Raw genomic sequence first — 16813 nt, forward strand, 5'->3', positions numbered from 1 at the left:
TCGGCTATGAAGTGGGCAAAGCGGACGTGGGTGGAGTGCATCGGATCCAACGCGTTGCGGGCCTGTCTTCTTGCCATGCGGATGAAGTGGGAGGAAGAGATGCGGGAGGCGGCGAGGCTTCTTCCCGTTCAAAAGTGTGACTGGTGCCCAGAGATGGAGGGCATACCCGCTCCACACTATCGCATGATCCTTCAATGCCGATTGAATTGCCAAAAACACATCATGGATAAATTCAGTAACGGCTGTTACAGCCCCTCCCAACTACCGCATTGGAGTAAGAGCATATCCTTGGAATTGCGACAATATGGCCTCCACTATCAGCACCTCTGGTACCGGGCAAGACTGCCTGCGTTAACCCATGGCAAAGACGGAGCAGGACCAGCTCGAGATGTCACTTTGGCGATGCCTGCCATAGAACGTGCTGGCATAAGAAAAATCAATCACTATTATCGTTACGATGACGACGACAGCCAGAATGATGCATGGCAACAGTTGGTCAAATCGAGTAAAGAGCTGGAAGATGCATTTGCAGTCGCCCTTTCCGATGTATGTCCTGGTCATTAACCTTCTAAATAGGTTATTGACGCGTGTTACAGCTTAAAGTGCTCGATTAGAATATTCGCAGACAAGCAACGGCTGATAAAGTGAGTGAAAAGACTATTCCTGACCTCGCGTAAGCTAACTAAGATTTTGCTGTAGAGCGACGCGCTTCTGTTGTGAGAGGATGTTGAGTTCTGCACCGGCATCGCCAATGATTCTGGAGCGCAGGTGTCAGCGTGCCCTCCGGAGACATTGATGACTGCTGTTGGCTTGTTTGATCCGATGATTGAGTGCGGTGGACATGTACGGACTTTGCTGATTCTACAGTGTGTTACTCATTTGTTCTATGAGCGGAATTCTGATGAGGTGTGAACATTTCATCCATACTGGAAGCCAAATTCTGCACCACTCTGTCTGACGGAGTGTTGTGCTCCTTCAATGCAGTGCTTAGTAGGTCATCGCCCACAATATCAATCAAGAGTCATGCGCGGGATTATAACGACGCGAGCTACAGAATTGAATGCCTAGTCGCTACGCGAAGTGATTCATCCCATCGCCTGTCATGAGAGGCCTTGGCCTCGCCTTTGACGGCACCCTTGCCTTCTGCTTCACAGAGTCCTCCCTTGTGCAGATCAGGGTTGTGAATGGCTTTGCCGGCAGTCTGGCGAGTATATATCAACATATGCTAATGAGAATGCAAAGCTCTATCACTGCCAGTGGCACGTTGCGTGCCTTGCCAATGATCTTATTCGTCAGCTAAGCCTTGCCTTCAGGAAGATCGCTCTGTCCGCCGACTGCTACACCGCCTGATTTTGGTTTGATGAGATGCAGGTGGTCGTGAGAGGAGATTCAGACAAGTTACCTTGCACTGTAGGCTGCACATTCATAGGTCTGTCGTCGCTGTATGCGTTTTTCTCAGACTGCACACCTGGTGCAGCGGTGCCGGGCATGCCATGTTGACCTCCAGCCATCACCGCATTGTCATCTGTGCAAGCGACGAACGGGCGCTGATTGTTTCCCTGTTAGGTTTGCGAGCCGTTCGTTACGTCCACATTGTATTCCGCTGCGTGGATGTGGTACTCGGGGGGAGGCTGAGGGAGGAAGGCGTTGTCGTTGATAGCAGACACGTTAGGTATCAGAAGAGTGTATAGGTAGAAAGTTGACGGTAGAAATTGTGTGTTTATATACACTCAAAGTCGTGCAGTAAACGCAACACCCGCCACAGCAGCTCCATAACCGATGTCACAAAATCAAGCTGAAAACGAGCACGCTCGCATCGATTGTTCCGTCTGTTCGGTCTATTTTGTTAACTTTGACACATACACTATACCTAGCACGTTATCAAAAAGTAGACCGAGGATCTAACAATAAGATACTAGGCAACCCACGCAAACGAGTATCTGGCGACCCGGTATCCTGCCAAACCCATCTACTTTTCATCATTACTGTAGTTAGTCTATGAATGCGAATAATTTACACTGGCAATACGCAGTTGCATGGTGATAGAATGTGTGAGTACAACGCCATGAGAAAACACATGAGAGACGACCGATGATACTGAGGACGGAGAGGGGAGCAGCACCAGAGGGAGAGCGATAACGTGGTGAGATATTACGAGAAGAAATACAGCGATTCTTTGATGGTGTTCACGTCGAACTCGCCCTTCTCAGGGAGAGGCGGTAGCACGCTTGTCAGGTCAACAAACTTATCCGCCAAGGAGGAATCGGCAGACTCAGTATCTTCGGCGGGAACCTTTTTGCGACTAGCCCGACGCTTTTGAACGATCGGTTCAACCTCCCCGTCCTTGGTGGCGGCCTCCAGGTCCTCAGTGTCTGCCCCGTGCTCTTCCGCCACAGGTGTTCGCTTCTTGTTTCTGAAAATACTGGCAGGGATCAAGTGATCCTTGTAGCGTTCCATGAACTATAAAGGGGTCAGGATTTCACTGAAGGTCAGCCAGACCGCACATACCTCGTCTCGGAGCTTCGACAGAATATCGGAGGAATGGAGCGCAATAAAGGTGTCACGAATGATGGTGGACATCTCATCAATGTTATTGGCGTGCGTCCAGTACGAGTCGTGTACCGAGGCGAACGTCAAACCCCGCGACTGCAATCATACAATAAGCACCAGTCGGAAGACCTGTGTTTGGAGACATACCCGACATTCGAGTGCAGTCAGCATCATGTGCGTCGCGTCGAGACTATGAATGAAGTTGGGCGGGAACGCGGACGCCTGCTTCATGGAGCTCACTACAAACGACCCGTCAACGTCGCCGTACTGCCCGAGTTTAATCGCTACACACCATGCGTTGGAATGCTTGGATCGGAGATGTACACCGTTTGCATCGCTGTGATGATTTGCTTGCGTTTCGTGGCCCTGTACGGCTGCACGATCGGGAGCCCAAGCGGCGTGGTCCACACAACTGACGTCATTTGCTCTCTCTTCAGGCGGTTCGCGGGAGTGTCCTTCTTTTTATTCTTCGAATTGATCCTGTTAACAATGGGCTTCTCCAGCTCCCCCAGACGGTCGCGAGGGATGGACTTCGCGATCAGACGCCCAGACGCGTTCAGCCAGTTCTGAATACTCTTGGCGCCCTTGAACAGATCGCCGATACAGCTGAGCACCTGCAGACGAATGACTTCAATCAAATCACGGGCAGTGCACAGGCGGTAGACCAACCTGCTTCGCGAGATAGGTTGCAGCATTCCAACATTCTTCCGAGGGGATATCGCCTCTGTCCTTCAGCTGCTTTTCGAGCTGGTCCCGCGCGCCGATGAACGTCACGCCATAAACCGTTGTCATAACGGTCTGTTTGACAACCTTGCGCGCCACCTTGCCTGACAGCATCTCCGCATACTTATTACCGTTCTCAATGTCCTTAAGCATGGCCTGCTCCACCATGTTCGCAACATAGGTGTAGACGTCCGAGGGCTTATCTGTCACGTCCAAATTGACCTGCTTCGCGCCCTGGGCGTCACCACCGAGTGCAGCATAGTGCTGCAGGCCATTGCAAGTGCCATCTTGATGCACGGGCAGGGCGCATTCGTACGCGAGCGGATCCGGGGAGTCCAGCGCGGCTTTGAGCTCCTTACAGGTGGCAAGACATTGCCAAGGGTCGTCGGCGTGGGTCCACCATTTCCGTCCCTACATCAAAACCATCAACGCTATCCTGCGATATTATTAACATCAAACTTACAGTCAAGGGGTTTTCTGCACTGTCGGAGATGTCATCGAAATGCTCCTCCGCGAACTTGACACGATCATCGAGACTCGCTTTGTCGTATCCATATAAGTTGGCGAGATGAATTTTGAGCCATTTCAGACCGCTTTCTCCTAGAGGCTTCGCCTCGGCGAACATCAGGAGTCCACGACTGAGGTCGTCGCCGATATGACTCAGGTGCGGTGGGATCGGGTAAGCACGTCCACGGAAGTCGACATTGTGCGGAAAATAGATCGTGTCGCCGAGAAACTAGCAAGGTTTCATATGAGCAGGTCTTCAGGGTAAAAGGAACACGGAATGGCTCACGGCTCGGGCGATCTCGATCTTATAATTAACACTACATCTGTCTGAATGGTTGTGCGCCTTCTCCAAATTATAATGTTTCTGCCTCGTCAGGTAAATGAGCCTTTGGGCCTGGTCCGTATCAATATTTTCTGGCCTCTCCGGCTCAGGTCCATCATATACCGCAGGGGGGATCTTGTTCCCCCGTTTGCCTGAGTTCCACACCTCGAGCACGACATCGAACACCTTCCGGTTGATCTTCCAAGGGGTGCTGCCGAGCACATCCAAACTAGCGTAGATCAGCTCCAGGTTACCCAATTGAGATGCCTCCCGCAGATAGCTTGCTTGTTCCTGGGAATCTTTGAATCGCATGGCCCAAGCTAAGATAACAAATGTGATGATCAACATATTAAAGTGACAACAATTGAGGGACTAACTCACTCTTGTTGTAAATATACCCGCCTTGATCATAGCTCAACCATGGCTTCGGTTCCACAAGCATAGGAAGATGTCGAGGGTGAAGAGTCTCACGCAGCGACTCATTCGCCATTTTTTCCGCAATTTGAGGATTGAGTTTGATGACGCCGAGCTTGAATCCGCGAATATACTCGTACGTGTGGAAAAACGCGGGCTGTTCTTCTGACCTATAGGACATACAGCGTTCACATACTCAGAAGCATGAATGCATATCGGACACTTACACATCCTCCCTAGTTCTGGGGTCATTGCCTGTCCTCAGAATGGTGGCAATATCCACCAGACAGTCAACGAGAAAACTGCCGACCTTGACACGTACAGTCTGCGTCCACTCCGTCGTCCAGTCCTCCGAGTCTTCCACGAACTTTGCCGCCGTAACACGGCGTGCATGTAGATCGCGAACACCCAAGTTCGTGAAGAAGGATCCGTGGGCCGGTCGGCCTGGGGTGGTCGTCGGAATGCTAATGTTATTCTTTTTGCACATCTCGGCCTTATACTCGAGTTCGACGGCCTTTCCGACAGCGAGTAGCGCTCGTGCCGTCTTCATGCCATCCACCACACCGCCGGTGCCCTCGAGGCGCATGAGCTCGAGTATCACGATGAGGGAGAGCTTCTCTGGCGAGAGAAGGCTAAGGAATGGGCTCAGCCCGACCAGACGTTTGGGATCACCTACAACTTGCTTATGAGTAATCCGAATGGACTTCTGGACGTAAATGGGCATACCGATCTTCACGTCCGCCTGTATGTGCCGCTCTTCCGCAACCATATTCGCGATCTCGGCCTCTAGTCGAACCTGCAGCTTCTGGTGCCACTCCCACATCCAAGCGCGGATATCCTTGCTCTTCAGGCCCTTACTGCCCAAACCTAACCCATCAAGTACCTCTGCCTGGTGCCTGAGACGGTCTACGGCAACATCATACACTGAATCTTCCAGCAGCTTTTGTCTGGAAGCAACATCTTCCGGAAGCACGCGTCGAGCGAGCACTAATTGTGATAAATGCCTGCGTAGTGTTTGAATGTTATACGGCACTTCACTCTCCTGTTCTTCTGGTTTGCCCTTGCTCGTCATACTCGCGATTGAACCGTCCTGTCGCTGTTTGACCTCGATATCTACTCTCTGTTTCCCCAAGTAACCATCTATTAAAGCCGCCGGCAGCAATAATGCATTTCAACTCACCTTGGGTCGCATGACCGGTATCGCCTCAGGCACATTCTCAAGCGGATCGACCTCCGTCCGTCCAAGCATCTCTGCTGTGCCGAGCTCGTTGACGACTGTTAAAAGACCCGCCTCTACCGCAGCCTTTGAGAGCACCTTGATTGCCTGCACTGACTCTTCCGTCGTTGTGAACGCCTTGTTGGACACCACAATCGCAACTGAGATTTCGCGATCTAGAATGCTCTGCAAGATTTGCATTGGCCCTCGCACGCCCTCAACATGCAATGGCTTAGCCGATTCCGGATTGTGGCGCATCCAAGCAAGCAGCGCGAGTGCGTACGTATGTTCACTTGGCTTGAGATAATTGCTCCGCTCCATCTCACCGTAGAGTTGCCAGAATTCTGTCAAATACACATCTGGTTCCACAGTTTTCTCCAAGCTGGCCAACGTGAGATATGCATCCAGGAAAGCATTGTATACCCGCTCGCTAAGGAGGGCCTCGCCCTTCTCTGTTGTCCGCATATTATCGAAAACGGCCTTCGCTCGCGGTACGTCATATAGATTGTGCAAACATGCATCCATGACTGAAAGTAAGTCCTGAGTCGGCGAGTCTGTAAAGTAAAGGCTGTTAAACTTGTTAGGCTCGTGGTCCGGCAAGGGCGTAGGGAGGATAGTGTAGGCTGGCCGGCGTTGTAGAAACGCCTCCATGTCGACTTGCGCTACTGTTTGCGACTTCTTCTGTAGCATAAAAGGAGGATATTGGTCAACTGGTGCGGCACCGGTAGCAAGAGCAGGAGCATTCGCCCGTTTTGAAGGAGTAGAGTACAGACGAGCCGGGCGAGGAAGGCTCTGGCGGGAGTTTGACACCCAAGTCATCTCCACCTTGCGAGCAGCAGTTCTGGGGATCATGATGTCTGCAGGTCAGCGTCTAGGTGGCCGTCTTGGTCGAGGAGGTGTCGGCAAGACCTTGCTATAGATCAGTATTTCGAAAATTTGCCGCCACCGGCAATATTTGTTGCGAGCAAATATCAATATACAATCACGTGATCATTCCCTCCACGATTTCCGTAAAGAGCATTCTGTCGAAATCCATCTTATAAAGGCAAAACACCGGTTCACCAGGCATGATACCGAGCACAGCGTTAAGACCCAGGTACATGCATAAACGTTCGTTGAGAATGATAAATGACGGGATAGTACATCATATTTTTCTAAACCAAGCATCCGCGTAACCTTCGATATCTTCAAAGTGTTTCTTTCTTTCCTTCACCGCTTCCTCCTCCAGCATTAGAGCAAAGCCTTTCACATCCTGTTCTCCATTCCTCTCCTGCAGGACGAACATTCCTGTTCCTCCCGACTCGTCCGTCTCGAAAGTCTCAAATGCAGTGCTGTTCAAGCCATAGCCACGTGGAAAAAGCGTGGTAAACTGGAAGTCAAACGTCTCGCCTTCCTTTGGAACCGAACGTAAATGTGTCGACCAAATGCGTGGCCAAGAGGCATACAGGGCTTGTTCGTTCGGGCTGCGAAAGGGAGCAAAGTCGGCGAGCACCTCTGTACAGTAGTGCGAGGTGCTCTCTGGCGAACACAATGTGAAGGCGCCATACCCAAGGTTGCTGTAAGTCCCTGTGTATTTCTCCAGGTCTAGCGAAGGCGGTTCTCTAATTCCCGACGCCCTCTCATGCTCAATGGATCTCGACTGCTCTTCATCTGCGAGTGAGCTATGTAGTTTGCTCAGTCAATATCGCTACCGGTTAAAGAGCGTGAGCACGAACCTGGAGTCATGCGCTAGAGGTCGGTCTACCCGGCGTAGCCCCAAAACGTCCTCAACAACTCGGTACATAATCGCTTCGTTCGCGCTCGCCTTCTCGTCAGCATTTGCGAGCAACACCAATCCGAGGCCGTCCGACGGAAGGAACGCGACGCGAGTAGATATGCCAGGTACCCCACCGGTATGTGAGACGATCTGTTCACCACGCTGTCAAATGAAATTCTTCGGAGCGTGAGATATGGAATGCTCCGACGAACTTCGTGGCCTTGGTATGACCATCGGATCCATCCCATCCCATATCCTTCGAAGGACATGTCTGGGGTCGCTCCAGCGCCCTTTATGATGGAATGAGCAGTCGTCATCTCATCGAACGTTGAGCGAGGGAGTATGATTTTATGTGTTGCCGCATCTACACCGTGATTCAGCAGCGTGATCAGCCATTTGGTCTGCAAAGATAACTTTAGTGAATTTCCAAACGATTTCCTCTTGCCGTCAACACACCATATCTTCTGCACTAGTGATAACACCTCCTGCACCAGCTAAGAGCTCGACAATGTCTTGGTGGAATCCCGACGGAATGCGTCGACCAAATTTGGTCCAAGTTTGAGTGAATTTTCCCGCTTTGGCTGCTTCTTCAGGCCAGAATGTTGATGAAGTCATGTTCATTTGCTCGAAGAGCCGAGACTTCACAAAGGAGGTGTACGTAGTGTTCGCGTACTGCGACACGAGGTATGCTCCCGTCTTATACATCTAAACGGGCCGATCTCGTTAGTTCTGGCAGACCGTGAGGTTTCACAAGAATATACCTGATTGTTGTAATGCCATGTCTTACGCAGCTCATATGCAGGTCGCAGATTGCGCAGGTTGCGCACAACGTCCTGAGTTGAGTCCTTCGGACCATATGAAAAGTCATGCCTGAGGCCAGGTACGTTACTCTTTGGAAGACTGCAGCGGGCAATACTGTTCACCTCGGCAGACCAGAGACATGCGCGAGGATGTCACGAATGTTAGCCTTCTGACTTGCCCACTCGTCCGCGAGCACCCAGTCATCGGGCAGGATGTCCTTCAGCTTCGTATCCCAATCGAACCGCGAGACGCCTGGTGGCAGAGGAGTCACATTCCGACCTTGGCTGAAATCATCCATGAGCAGCCCGACAGAGCTAGCAAGGAATGCCTTGGAGCATGAGGCTATAGTAAAGAGTGACTGGAAATCAATCAGTGATCACGTTCCTCGAGGGTTGCCCGTCGAAGAAGATGTGAAGCATCGTAGAAGAATGCTTACGTCCGGAGTCATGTCATGCCCATCCCCTTCTTCTGTCCTGTGCCCCCATGCTTCCAACTCGATGACCGGTTCCTGCCCTTCCGAAACATGTACGACTCCCAGAGCGATACCAGGAATACGAGCGGTCTTCAGCAGCCTCTCAATGTAGTCAGACAGTTCTGGAGTAATAGCATGCTTGCTTAGCACTGTTGTCGACGGAGGCGCGACTAAGGTCCCTCCTAGGGCCAGTGGCAGTTGATAGAATGCGTCCGCAGATATCGCAGCAAGACTACGATGCAGCAGGATAGAGAAAACGAGCAGCGTAAAGCTCAGCATGGCGGGTTTCTACAGCAACCAGCTGTAGCCTTAGCTCTAACGAGGACGTCCTGAACAGTAGAGCTTCTCCGAAAGTGATGATGAAGCAACTTATCATGAGAACGCGAGTCTCATGAATCGTGAGGTCCGCGTGGCTTGTGGGGATACCGGCTATCTTGAAACTGTCTTGTACGGGTCAGTAAGGTTGCTTCAGACCATAGCAATCACGTCTTGTAAGCATACAACATTCCCCCTCGCAGCATGAAAAGCTGAAAGCACAGCTTTTGAACCCGTTGCGATTTGCGACGCCGGTCGAGATTCTTCACAAGTATCCGAAGGGGACGGAGTTGTTACATTGTTCTCGGATAATTTCTCGAGACAGGAAACGCGGGGTTTGTTACTTGTACATATCCCTAATGCCAGTCGAGCAATGAATTCTATCGGTGGCCCTTTTCAATTCAACGACAGAATAGACGGAAGTGGCCCGTTCGCCCGCCCGCGTTGAATCGGCTCGACAATGGGCGCTAATTGTGCACCGTACTTCTCGTCGACCTTGACCGTTTTTAGACTGCCTCTTTGTTGACGTTACCACTCAGTGCGAGGATTCGCGAGCTCAAGAACATGTCGGACACGTATTCGACACCCAAGGTCGCGTCTGGTGTCGGTAGTTCGCGTATGTTGGCCGCGCTCGACAACCCTGCACTTCTCTCAACGTCCGGTGTGGCGTCGTCATCATTGGACGCGTTGCGCGGCCGTAATATGCCTACAAATGGTCTAAAGAGGCCTATAGAAACCCTACCTGTGTCAGGAAGCGGTTTTAGTGGTCGCAAGAAAAAAAGGACATCAAACAGTCATGTCGAAACGGAGAACCTATTCGGCACTCCTGTCCCAGTTGGACTGTCTGCCGGTATGTTCCCGCAATCCTTCCGTGTTGATGACATCCGTAGACCTTGAGTCTTTGATGGAACTTCTGGCAAGTATAGGTTTATTATCCCAACTTCTTCATAGCCGAGCTGGCAGCGCGTCCCCCCCGAACAAGGCCAGCAGTTCCTCCAACCTGACCAGTGGATTTGCTTTGCGATATGACAATGAAAGCACGATTCATGCCATCGACTATGGAGGAAGGGATCAAGCGATGAGGTTAACGCCATGGATGTGTGCGACCTAGCGTTTGTCTTACATAGCCTACCATCCAGGATTGCCGAGTTCGTGACCAGGTCGATCGACAACTCATCGCACGGGGTGGACGTGCAGTCTGCTATGCAAAAGCTGCAGCTTCGCGGGTAAGTGATTTCGCACTTTTGCGCGACTTCTCTGTTTACAGGTTTCCATAAGTAAAAAAGATCTACTACCCGGTATGGAAGTTCGCTTGCTTCCACACCAGATTATAGGTGTTGCCTGGTACGCTAGGAGTCTCTCGTCTTATTTACGTGTTAATTGGCAATGAGAGCAGGATGCTGGACCAAGAACATAGCAGCCCGCATAAGGGAGGCATTCTCGCGTAAGTAATCTCATCTGTCGTTCGGTCTCGTGCTGACTCTCACCGGTATGTTAGGGATGAGATGGGTCTCGGTACAGCGATGTCTACCCAGGCGACTTCAGTATATCTGACAGAATGTCAGGTAAAACCGTGCAAATGATTGCGACCATGGCGATGAACCTCCCCGATGAAGACGAAAGCAATCGCAGCACACTCATCGTCGTTCCAGCCGCGTTGCTTCTCCAGGTGCGTGCCTCAAACTATCATCCGAAGTCCTTCTCACGTCGGACACAGTGGAAAGATGAGATCACGAGCAAGACGAACGGGATGTTCACTGTGCATATCCACCACGGCAGGGACAAGCTCAAATCAACTTCAGCGATCGCGCACAAGGACGTGATTATTGCAACGTATCACACCCTAAACCACGACTTCGCGCTTCCAGCAGACATCGAGGAAGGCGAGGAGATGCGCTGGTTGATGGATAATGGGTTCGCCTTTCATTACCTCAAGTCATTGCGTAGCAATCGTCAACTTTCTTATTGCTTTACAGGGGTGTCCTGGCACGTACAAAGTGGTTCCGAGTCATCCTGGATGAATCTCAGTTCATTCGAAACAGGTGCACCTGCTTTGTGCTACTGCTAACGGTCTGCGGGTATTGATCATCCATCGCAGAGCGACGCGGTCGAGCCAAGCAGTCGCAATGCTCCGCTCGCGCTATCGGTGGTGTTTGACAGGAACACCCATCACGAATACCCTGTGAGCAGCCGCAGCAGCCGAGCACTACATCAGCCACTGATTCTTGAAGTCAGGGCAGATATATACGGCCTCCTGCGCTTTGGGCGCTTCCGGCCATGGAAGTGCGTGCGATGAGCATTGCAAGTGATATGTCGTTGATCATGACATTCAGTGACTGGAAAGACTTCAATGAGTACATTGCGAAAGTCCAGTTGGAAGATGCACCGCTTGCTGGTATGTGCGCGCATTATGTGGCGTGCTTCTCTATCAGGAAGTTGATTGAAGTGCATTGGTGTAGGCTTGCGTGCTCAGGAGGTCCTAAAGCCACTGATGTTGAGACGTACGAAAAACGCGGAGATCGTATGCGCAGTCTACTTTCATTGCAGAACTGATGGTGAATTGCTATCCCTACCCTGTTAGGAGGGCGAGCCTATCCTTCAACTCCCTGAGAAGCACGTTGACCTCGTGGAGTTGGACTTCTCGGACGAAGAGCGTAAGGTACGCCTCGTCTTGGTTGGAAGCGCACCGGCAAGAGCTGCACTTGCTCAATGAAAATATACCGCAGCTGTACGACAACTTCGAGCGGCGTGCACAAATTCAGATCAGCAGGTTCATCAGGGATAACACTATTGTCAAAAAGTAGGCATTCTGCAATATCCGCGATCATATTGTACTGATGCATGTGGGAACAGCCATTCGGCAGTTCTGGTGAGTCAAAGTGCTGTCCTTCCCTGGTCCACCCTATACATTCAGGTCGTTAGGTCATGATCCTGCGCCTCCGTCAGCTGTGCTGTCATCCAAACTTGATACTGGTGAGCTTAATAGCTGGCCCAGTTGATCAATGCACTTCATAACGTTTTCGATAGGGTCTTGCAGAAGAGTTTTCAGACCCAACGATGCTTGTTGGCAGTAATGCGGACAGAGAGTTGGCACGAGCCACCAAGCAATATGGTGGACGATGGGTCACGGAGATCAAGCAGAGGCGAGTGTGTGTTCACTATATGGTGGGCCTACAATTGATCAAACGTCCAGATTTATGGCTCGCGCAAAAGTGAACTCACTAGACTTTGATGACGAGTCGGACGAACCGGAGCCGACTTGTCCTGTCTGTGGAGATTGTACGTATCCCTGGCTAGGTTCAGTTCTGCTTTGGTTGATAGGATTGCCGCAGTGTTCATGAACGACAGCGGGAGGTTGCTCGGGTGTGGACACGAGATATGTGCAGGTGCGTGCAAATATAGCACGTAGTCCTCACCAACCAATCTCTGACAATGTGTGATAGAGTGTCTCGACGTCCTGGCGACTTCCAACATTGAACATAACGGCGAATTGTAAGTAAGTGCTGTGCATTGTGTCGATCGCTCCTAAGGATCGTATTCGATCAGTGGGAACGCCGATGAGCAAACGAATCTTCGAGTTGAGAAGGAATTCGAGGCAGCTGTAGCGAAGGGCCTCCGTCCATGTGCGTCATGCTGGTCCTCTGCCACTGTTGTGATCATCATTGATTGTCCAACGAAGGCCCGACTTGCAAGAAGATGATGGACTTGCGGCCCGCAAATGTCTTCCGCTCCTCTGCATTTGAGCCGTCAGACGAGGAGCTCCGAAGTGCAAAGCGTCGAGCGCAGAACGCGCGCCACCGGGCGGCTGGGCGCTCAGACGCAGAAACATCTGTTCCCTGTCGCCAGCAGATCGAGGAGATCGTCGACCTGAGCTCTAGCTCGGAGGAGGACCTTCCTGACGTCTCGCAGCTCCTGTCCGCTGCAGCGTCGACTTCACCTAGCTCTCAAGCGAAAAGGAAGGAGAAAAGCAAGAAAACGGTGGACAATACTGAAGGCAGCGACGCTGTAGATGATGTTCGTGTCGTCCTAAATTACGTCCAACAATCACTGCTTATTGTTTTGGCTTTACATCATTAGGACATGGAGATTAGCGTGACCATGAAGGAGATCATGGGCAAGAAACGGGCCCAGCAGAATGGCAATCCAAGAGCGACGCGCTCGGATCCCGAGGGACCGTGGGAGATGTCGGACGCGCTCATCGCGACATGGAAGCGGAGCGATGACAATATGGAGCCGAGCACGAAGATGCTGGCGCTCATCGAATGCCTCAAGGAGTGGGAGGCCTCGGGCGACAAGATCATCGTCTTTTCGCAGTGTGAGTTCACGATCGATCCTTTGTCAACGGTTCGCTAAATTGTCGAATGATGCTAGGGACATCGATGCTAGATTTGATCGAGACACTGTTTTCGCGCTACGGCATTCGCAGCCTGCGGTACGACGGCAAGATGAGCCGCGGGGCGCGCGAGGAGGTCTTGATGCAGTTCAGGAAGCCGGGTGGGCTGAAGGTCGCTTTGATCAGGTGTGTCGCGTTAACCTACGCTTTCGCGCGAGTGTTTAGACTGCCTTTAGCACGAAGTGTGGTGGGGTCGGTTTGAACCTCGTCTCAGCTAACCGCATCGTGAAGTAAACTTGTTCTCCGTTTCGTCGATCTGACCGCAAAGCCTTGACTACGTATCCCCAGCATGGATCTTGGGTGGAACTATGCCTCCGAGTCGCAGGCGTACGATCGCGTCCATCGGCTTGGCCAGGACAAGGAGGTATTTGTGAAGCGCCTTGTCGTGCGCGACACAATTGAGCAGCGGTAGGTGTCGCGTGGAGCAGAAGGGGGCTTGCTGTAGAGCTCACATGTTTCCAGGATGCTCAAGCTGCAGGAGACAAAAGTCGGTGAGTGCGACTCCGAATCACCACACGGCCCTTGGTGAGTGAACGTTCATTGATCTCCAAAATCAGGCCTCGCGGAAGCCGCGCTCGGCGAGGGGACAGGTATCAAGTTGCACAAGCTGAGCGTCAAAGAGCTCAAAGACGTATGTTACTCATCATTTGCTGCGTCTTGCGGTGCCGACCTGATGTTCCAATAGCTATTCGGTATGAACAAGAACAATAACAGCCAATCTCAATAAACTAGAACCCCCCTAGTTGCCCGGTACTTTGCAAAGGAGGCAGTGTGCATGAGATGGCCGGTCCATATCGTTATTCTTCAGTTATGAGGTATGCTACGCCATATGCCGACGTGTACAGTCCATCGCGTCGCGGTACATTACTCCAATCCTAAACCATTGTCCCAGTGTATATACGTTAGATCCTTTCATAACCCCACCCTGCTCCATCAAGCCCATTCCATCAAGAACTTGCTGCGAACCGATCACAGGAGGAGCGCCATGGCGCCCGCTCCAACGCCGAGTGCCAGCTTCCATTGCTCCGCGTGTAAGCCCAACGCAGCAGCGCTTGAGCTACTTGCGGAGGTAGAGGTGGAAGATGCGGTGCCAGTCGAAGTGGTGGTCACGGTCGAGGCGGAGCTCGACGCAGGAATGGTGGCAGTAGATATGCTCCCTGACGCTGTGACTCCACTAGAGGTCGTGCTTGGAACGGTCTCGGTGGGAAGAGTCGCGAATGTAGATGTCGTCACCTCGCTGGAAGTGACCGTGCCTGACAAAGGGAGCGAAGAGAGCGGGGGCGTGGCGGATGTTGATTCTGACACGGGTGCTGAGGTAAACACTGACGTGGGGGTGGTCTCGGTCACACTAGTGAGGCTACGCACAGTCAGCTTGCACGGTGATCTCGAGGTACACGGGAGGCGGACCGGCGAACTCACATCGAAGAAAGCGGAGTCCCGCTGAGCGGTATGGACGGCTGCAGAGACACCGTAATCACGGTCGACGATGTATCGACCTGGGGCAGCGCGCCAACCATCCCGTATACGCATGCGAGCAGGAAGAAGGAGATGCGAGCGGGAGCCATCTCGTCTTTCTCACGCTAGCGGAGCTGGGCCGTCAAAGATGGTGGAGGTCGTGAGCAGACGGGACACGGGTAAGAACCGCTCAGAGTCGCCCTTTTATACAATGGGCACGACGGTAAGTGTGGGCCGAGCAGGTAAGGACTTGCTTGCTGCGCACGGTGTGATTGCGCGCATGATTGACCGCGGCGCGCCTCGGTACACGACATAAACGCGGTCACGTGAGGCAATATTAGCAGTACACACCAGTGTACACCGGAAGTGAGGTGAGTGAGCAACAGTTGTGGCCTCTCAAAAAAACATCGACCCGCTATCAATCATGTCAGCGATCCGAGAGGATGCAGCATCTGTACAGCCGGCACACCTCTGTCGGTCGTGTACAGCCTCGTGGCTGTGTTTAGGACCGCCCACGGTCAGCCATCGCCGGGGAACGAAGCGCTCTGCTCTGTTAAGGTTCTGTAGCTCACACGTAGAGTTATCCGACCCGATGAAACTAGAACAGAGTCTGTCTCCGCACCGCTACAGATCCAACTTGTGCAGATAACCAAGGTAGCATACCGACAACATGAAGTAGTCAACAGCACAACGCAACAGTCAGGATTATGAGATCAATCATTTCAGGCTGTCGGACCCAGAGGCTAAATCGCACACGACACTAGATGTTGTCAAGTTGTGTCAGGACCTACCCGAAGGCCGAGCATGAATGCAGCAATGTACAAACCATTGGGTGACGAGTGCACATAGCTAATCTCCTGAGTATCTGCTGTGACGGCGGCCTCGAACGTCACGCCCACTGATCAGGTGAGAGTTTGTTTTAGCAACGGCCCTCACAGCGTCATGAGCGATAAGTGACTCGCCTCTGGAACAATCAAGCTCAAGGAGGGCACTACGGTTGGGGAGCCGAACTTTACAGTCGCAGTGAGCTCGTTGGTCTTCTCGCCTTGAAGCAGCGCCACGTACTGCTGGCGCGTCGTGGCTTTGCCGTTCGCTGTGATACTGGCGTTGGTCGCAAGGAACAGATCAAGCGCGGCGTTCAAGTCGCTCTGAATGGTGGCTTCGTAGGTGTTTTGGATGCCCTGCTCGATCCAGGAGGCGAAAATGAGCTCGATGGGGCCGCCGGGATTCGTGGTCATGTTCGACCATGATTCCAGTGGGAGCGAGGGCGTCTGTTTGCCTGTCTGTCCGCCCCGTCTCTCAGCCATCTGCCGTAACGATGAGCTGGCGGCAGCGGAAGATGCTCGCAACAGTAACTGATCATCGTTCTCATGCTTTGACCCATCGCGAGGAGGTCATCAGTGCAGCGAGAGGTAATGTGGCTCTGAACCTGCGCTTGTTTCACTGTTTCGAACCCGCTCTCTGTGCACCGACCTCAGGGACAGGTATCGCAGCAAGAGTAATGTGGCGAGAGCAAACGGAGAGTGTTTCAAAACAGCTTTGGGCGCAGCGTGGAAGGCTGGACAACGTACCACATACCGCTCGTTTTGATGCGCCACTACGTTACCGGGCGACCGGGCGCCCGACAGCATTCAGGTTGGCAGGTGCGTACGGCACTCGGAGCGGAGCTACTTGTGTGGTTGCCGAGGGTCCCCAGGCAACTCTCGTAGACGAGATGAGAGATGGCAACAATCGGCAACAATCGGCTTGCTGTCCGTGTTCGTGTATCTGCAGGCACCGTCGAATCGACCGACCTGCATCGATGCCATTAAGATGACAGTTGTAGTTTAGACACGGCAACAGCGTTGTTGCCGATTCAAAACCATGCACTCTGTGCAAAGGCTGCAGCG

General features: G+C 52.3%; 8 protein-coding genes across 8 annotated transcripts; 3 read left to right on the forward strand and 5 right to left on the reverse strand.

Moving 5' to 3' along the window:
- Window positions 1-6: 6 nt before the first annotated feature.
- On the forward strand, window positions 7-614 carry LAESUDRAFT_760500 (uncharacterized protein; the record flags this gene model as incomplete). The annotated part of the gene is made up of 2 exons (XM_040912754.1): window positions 7-546; window positions 597-614. The coding sequence occupies 2 exons, from the start codon at window positions 7-9 to the stop codon at window positions 612-614; spliced, it is 558 nt and encodes a 185-aa protein (XP_040762774.1).
- Window positions 615-1118: 504 nt separating this feature from the next.
- LAESUDRAFT_727286 (uncharacterized protein) lies at window positions 1119-1613 on the reverse strand. The gene is made up of 2 exons (XM_040909193.1): window positions 1403-1613; window positions 1119-1346 (listed from the first exon to the last, which is right to left on the reverse strand). Exons 1-2 carry the CDS (start codon window positions 1509-1511, stop codon window positions 1297-1299), a joined length of 159 nt encoding a protein of 52 aa, XP_040762775.1. The 5' UTR covers window positions 1512-1613; the 3' UTR covers window positions 1119-1296.
- Window positions 1614-2151: 538 nt separating this feature from the next.
- LAESUDRAFT_656511 (DNA/RNA polymerase) lies at window positions 2152-6422 on the reverse strand (the record flags this gene model as incomplete). The annotated part of the gene is made up of 11 exons (XM_040904623.1): window positions 2152-2460; window positions 2509-2646; window positions 2698-2789; window positions 2843-3164; window positions 3220-3684; window positions 3737-4009; window positions 4067-4422; window positions 4484-4686; window positions 4744-5188; window positions 5243-5636; window positions 5697-6422. 11 exons carry the CDS (start codon window positions 6420-6422, stop codon window positions 2152-2154), a joined length of 3723 nt encoding a protein of 1240 aa, XP_040762776.1.
- A 344-nt stretch (window positions 6423-6766) lies between these two features.
- On the reverse strand, window positions 6767-9191 carry LAESUDRAFT_727288 (beta-lactamase/transpeptidase-like protein). The gene is made up of 7 exons (XM_040909194.1): window positions 8726-9191; window positions 8412-8647; window positions 8250-8358; window positions 7945-8193; window positions 7701-7889; window positions 7448-7638; window positions 6767-7393 (listed from the first exon to the last, which is right to left on the reverse strand). The coding sequence occupies exons 1-7, from the start codon at window positions 9038-9040 to the stop codon at window positions 6877-6879; spliced, it is 1806 nt and encodes a 601-aa protein (XP_040762777.1). The 5' UTR covers window positions 9041-9191; the 3' UTR covers window positions 6767-6876.
- Window positions 9192-9743: 552 nt separating this feature from the next.
- Window positions 9744-10159, forward strand: LAESUDRAFT_702593 (uncharacterized protein; the record flags this gene model as incomplete). The annotated part of the gene is made up of 2 exons (XM_040906492.1): window positions 9744-9926; window positions 10003-10159. Coding segments are annotated over exons 1-2 (303 nt in total), but the record flags the coding sequence as incomplete, so codon positions are not given.
- A 9-nt stretch (window positions 10160-10168) lies between these two features.
- LAESUDRAFT_656488 (uncharacterized protein) lies at window positions 10169-14154 on the forward strand (the record flags this gene model as incomplete). Its single annotated transcript, XM_040904620.1, has 25 exons — window positions 10169-10302; window positions 10355-10420; window positions 10473-10520; window positions 10622-10745; window positions 10794-10990; window positions 11053-11118; window positions 11175-11258; window positions 11312-11359; window positions 11410-11471; window positions 11536-11597; window positions 11658-11735; window positions 11803-11868; window positions 11999-12049; window positions 12104-12225; window positions 12270-12355; window positions 12409-12462; window positions 12520-12568; window positions 12623-12699; window positions 12756-13090; window positions 13181-13391; window positions 13448-13595; window positions 13646-13699; window positions 13758-13877; window positions 13932-13960; window positions 14027-14154. The coding sequence occupies 25 exons, from the start codon at window positions 10169-10171 to the stop codon at window positions 14152-14154; spliced, it is 2499 nt and encodes an 832-aa protein (XP_040762779.1).
- Window positions 14155-14438: 284 nt separating this feature from the next.
- Window positions 14439-15034, reverse strand: LAESUDRAFT_715100 (uncharacterized protein; the record flags this gene model as incomplete). The annotated part of the gene is made up of 2 exons (XM_040907114.1): window positions 14439-14826; window positions 14889-15034. 2 exons carry the CDS (start codon window positions 15032-15034, stop codon window positions 14439-14441), a joined length of 534 nt encoding a protein of 177 aa, XP_040762780.1.
- Window positions 15035-15931: 897 nt separating this feature from the next.
- On the reverse strand, window positions 15932-16162 carry LAESUDRAFT_610857 (uncharacterized protein; the record flags this gene model as incomplete). Its single annotated transcript, XM_040903160.1, has 1 exon — window positions 15932-16162. A coding segment is annotated over one exon (231 nt), but the record flags the coding sequence as incomplete, so codon positions are not given.
- Window positions 16163-16813: the final 651 nt, after the last annotated feature.

Source organism: Laetiporus sulphureus (genome assembly GCF_001632365.1).
Source record: "Laetiporus sulphureus 93-53 unplaced genomic scaffold LAESUscaffold_28, whole genome shotgun sequence".
NCBI lineage: Eukaryota > Fungi > Basidiomycota > Agaricomycetes > Polyporales > Laetiporaceae > Laetiporus > Laetiporus sulphureus.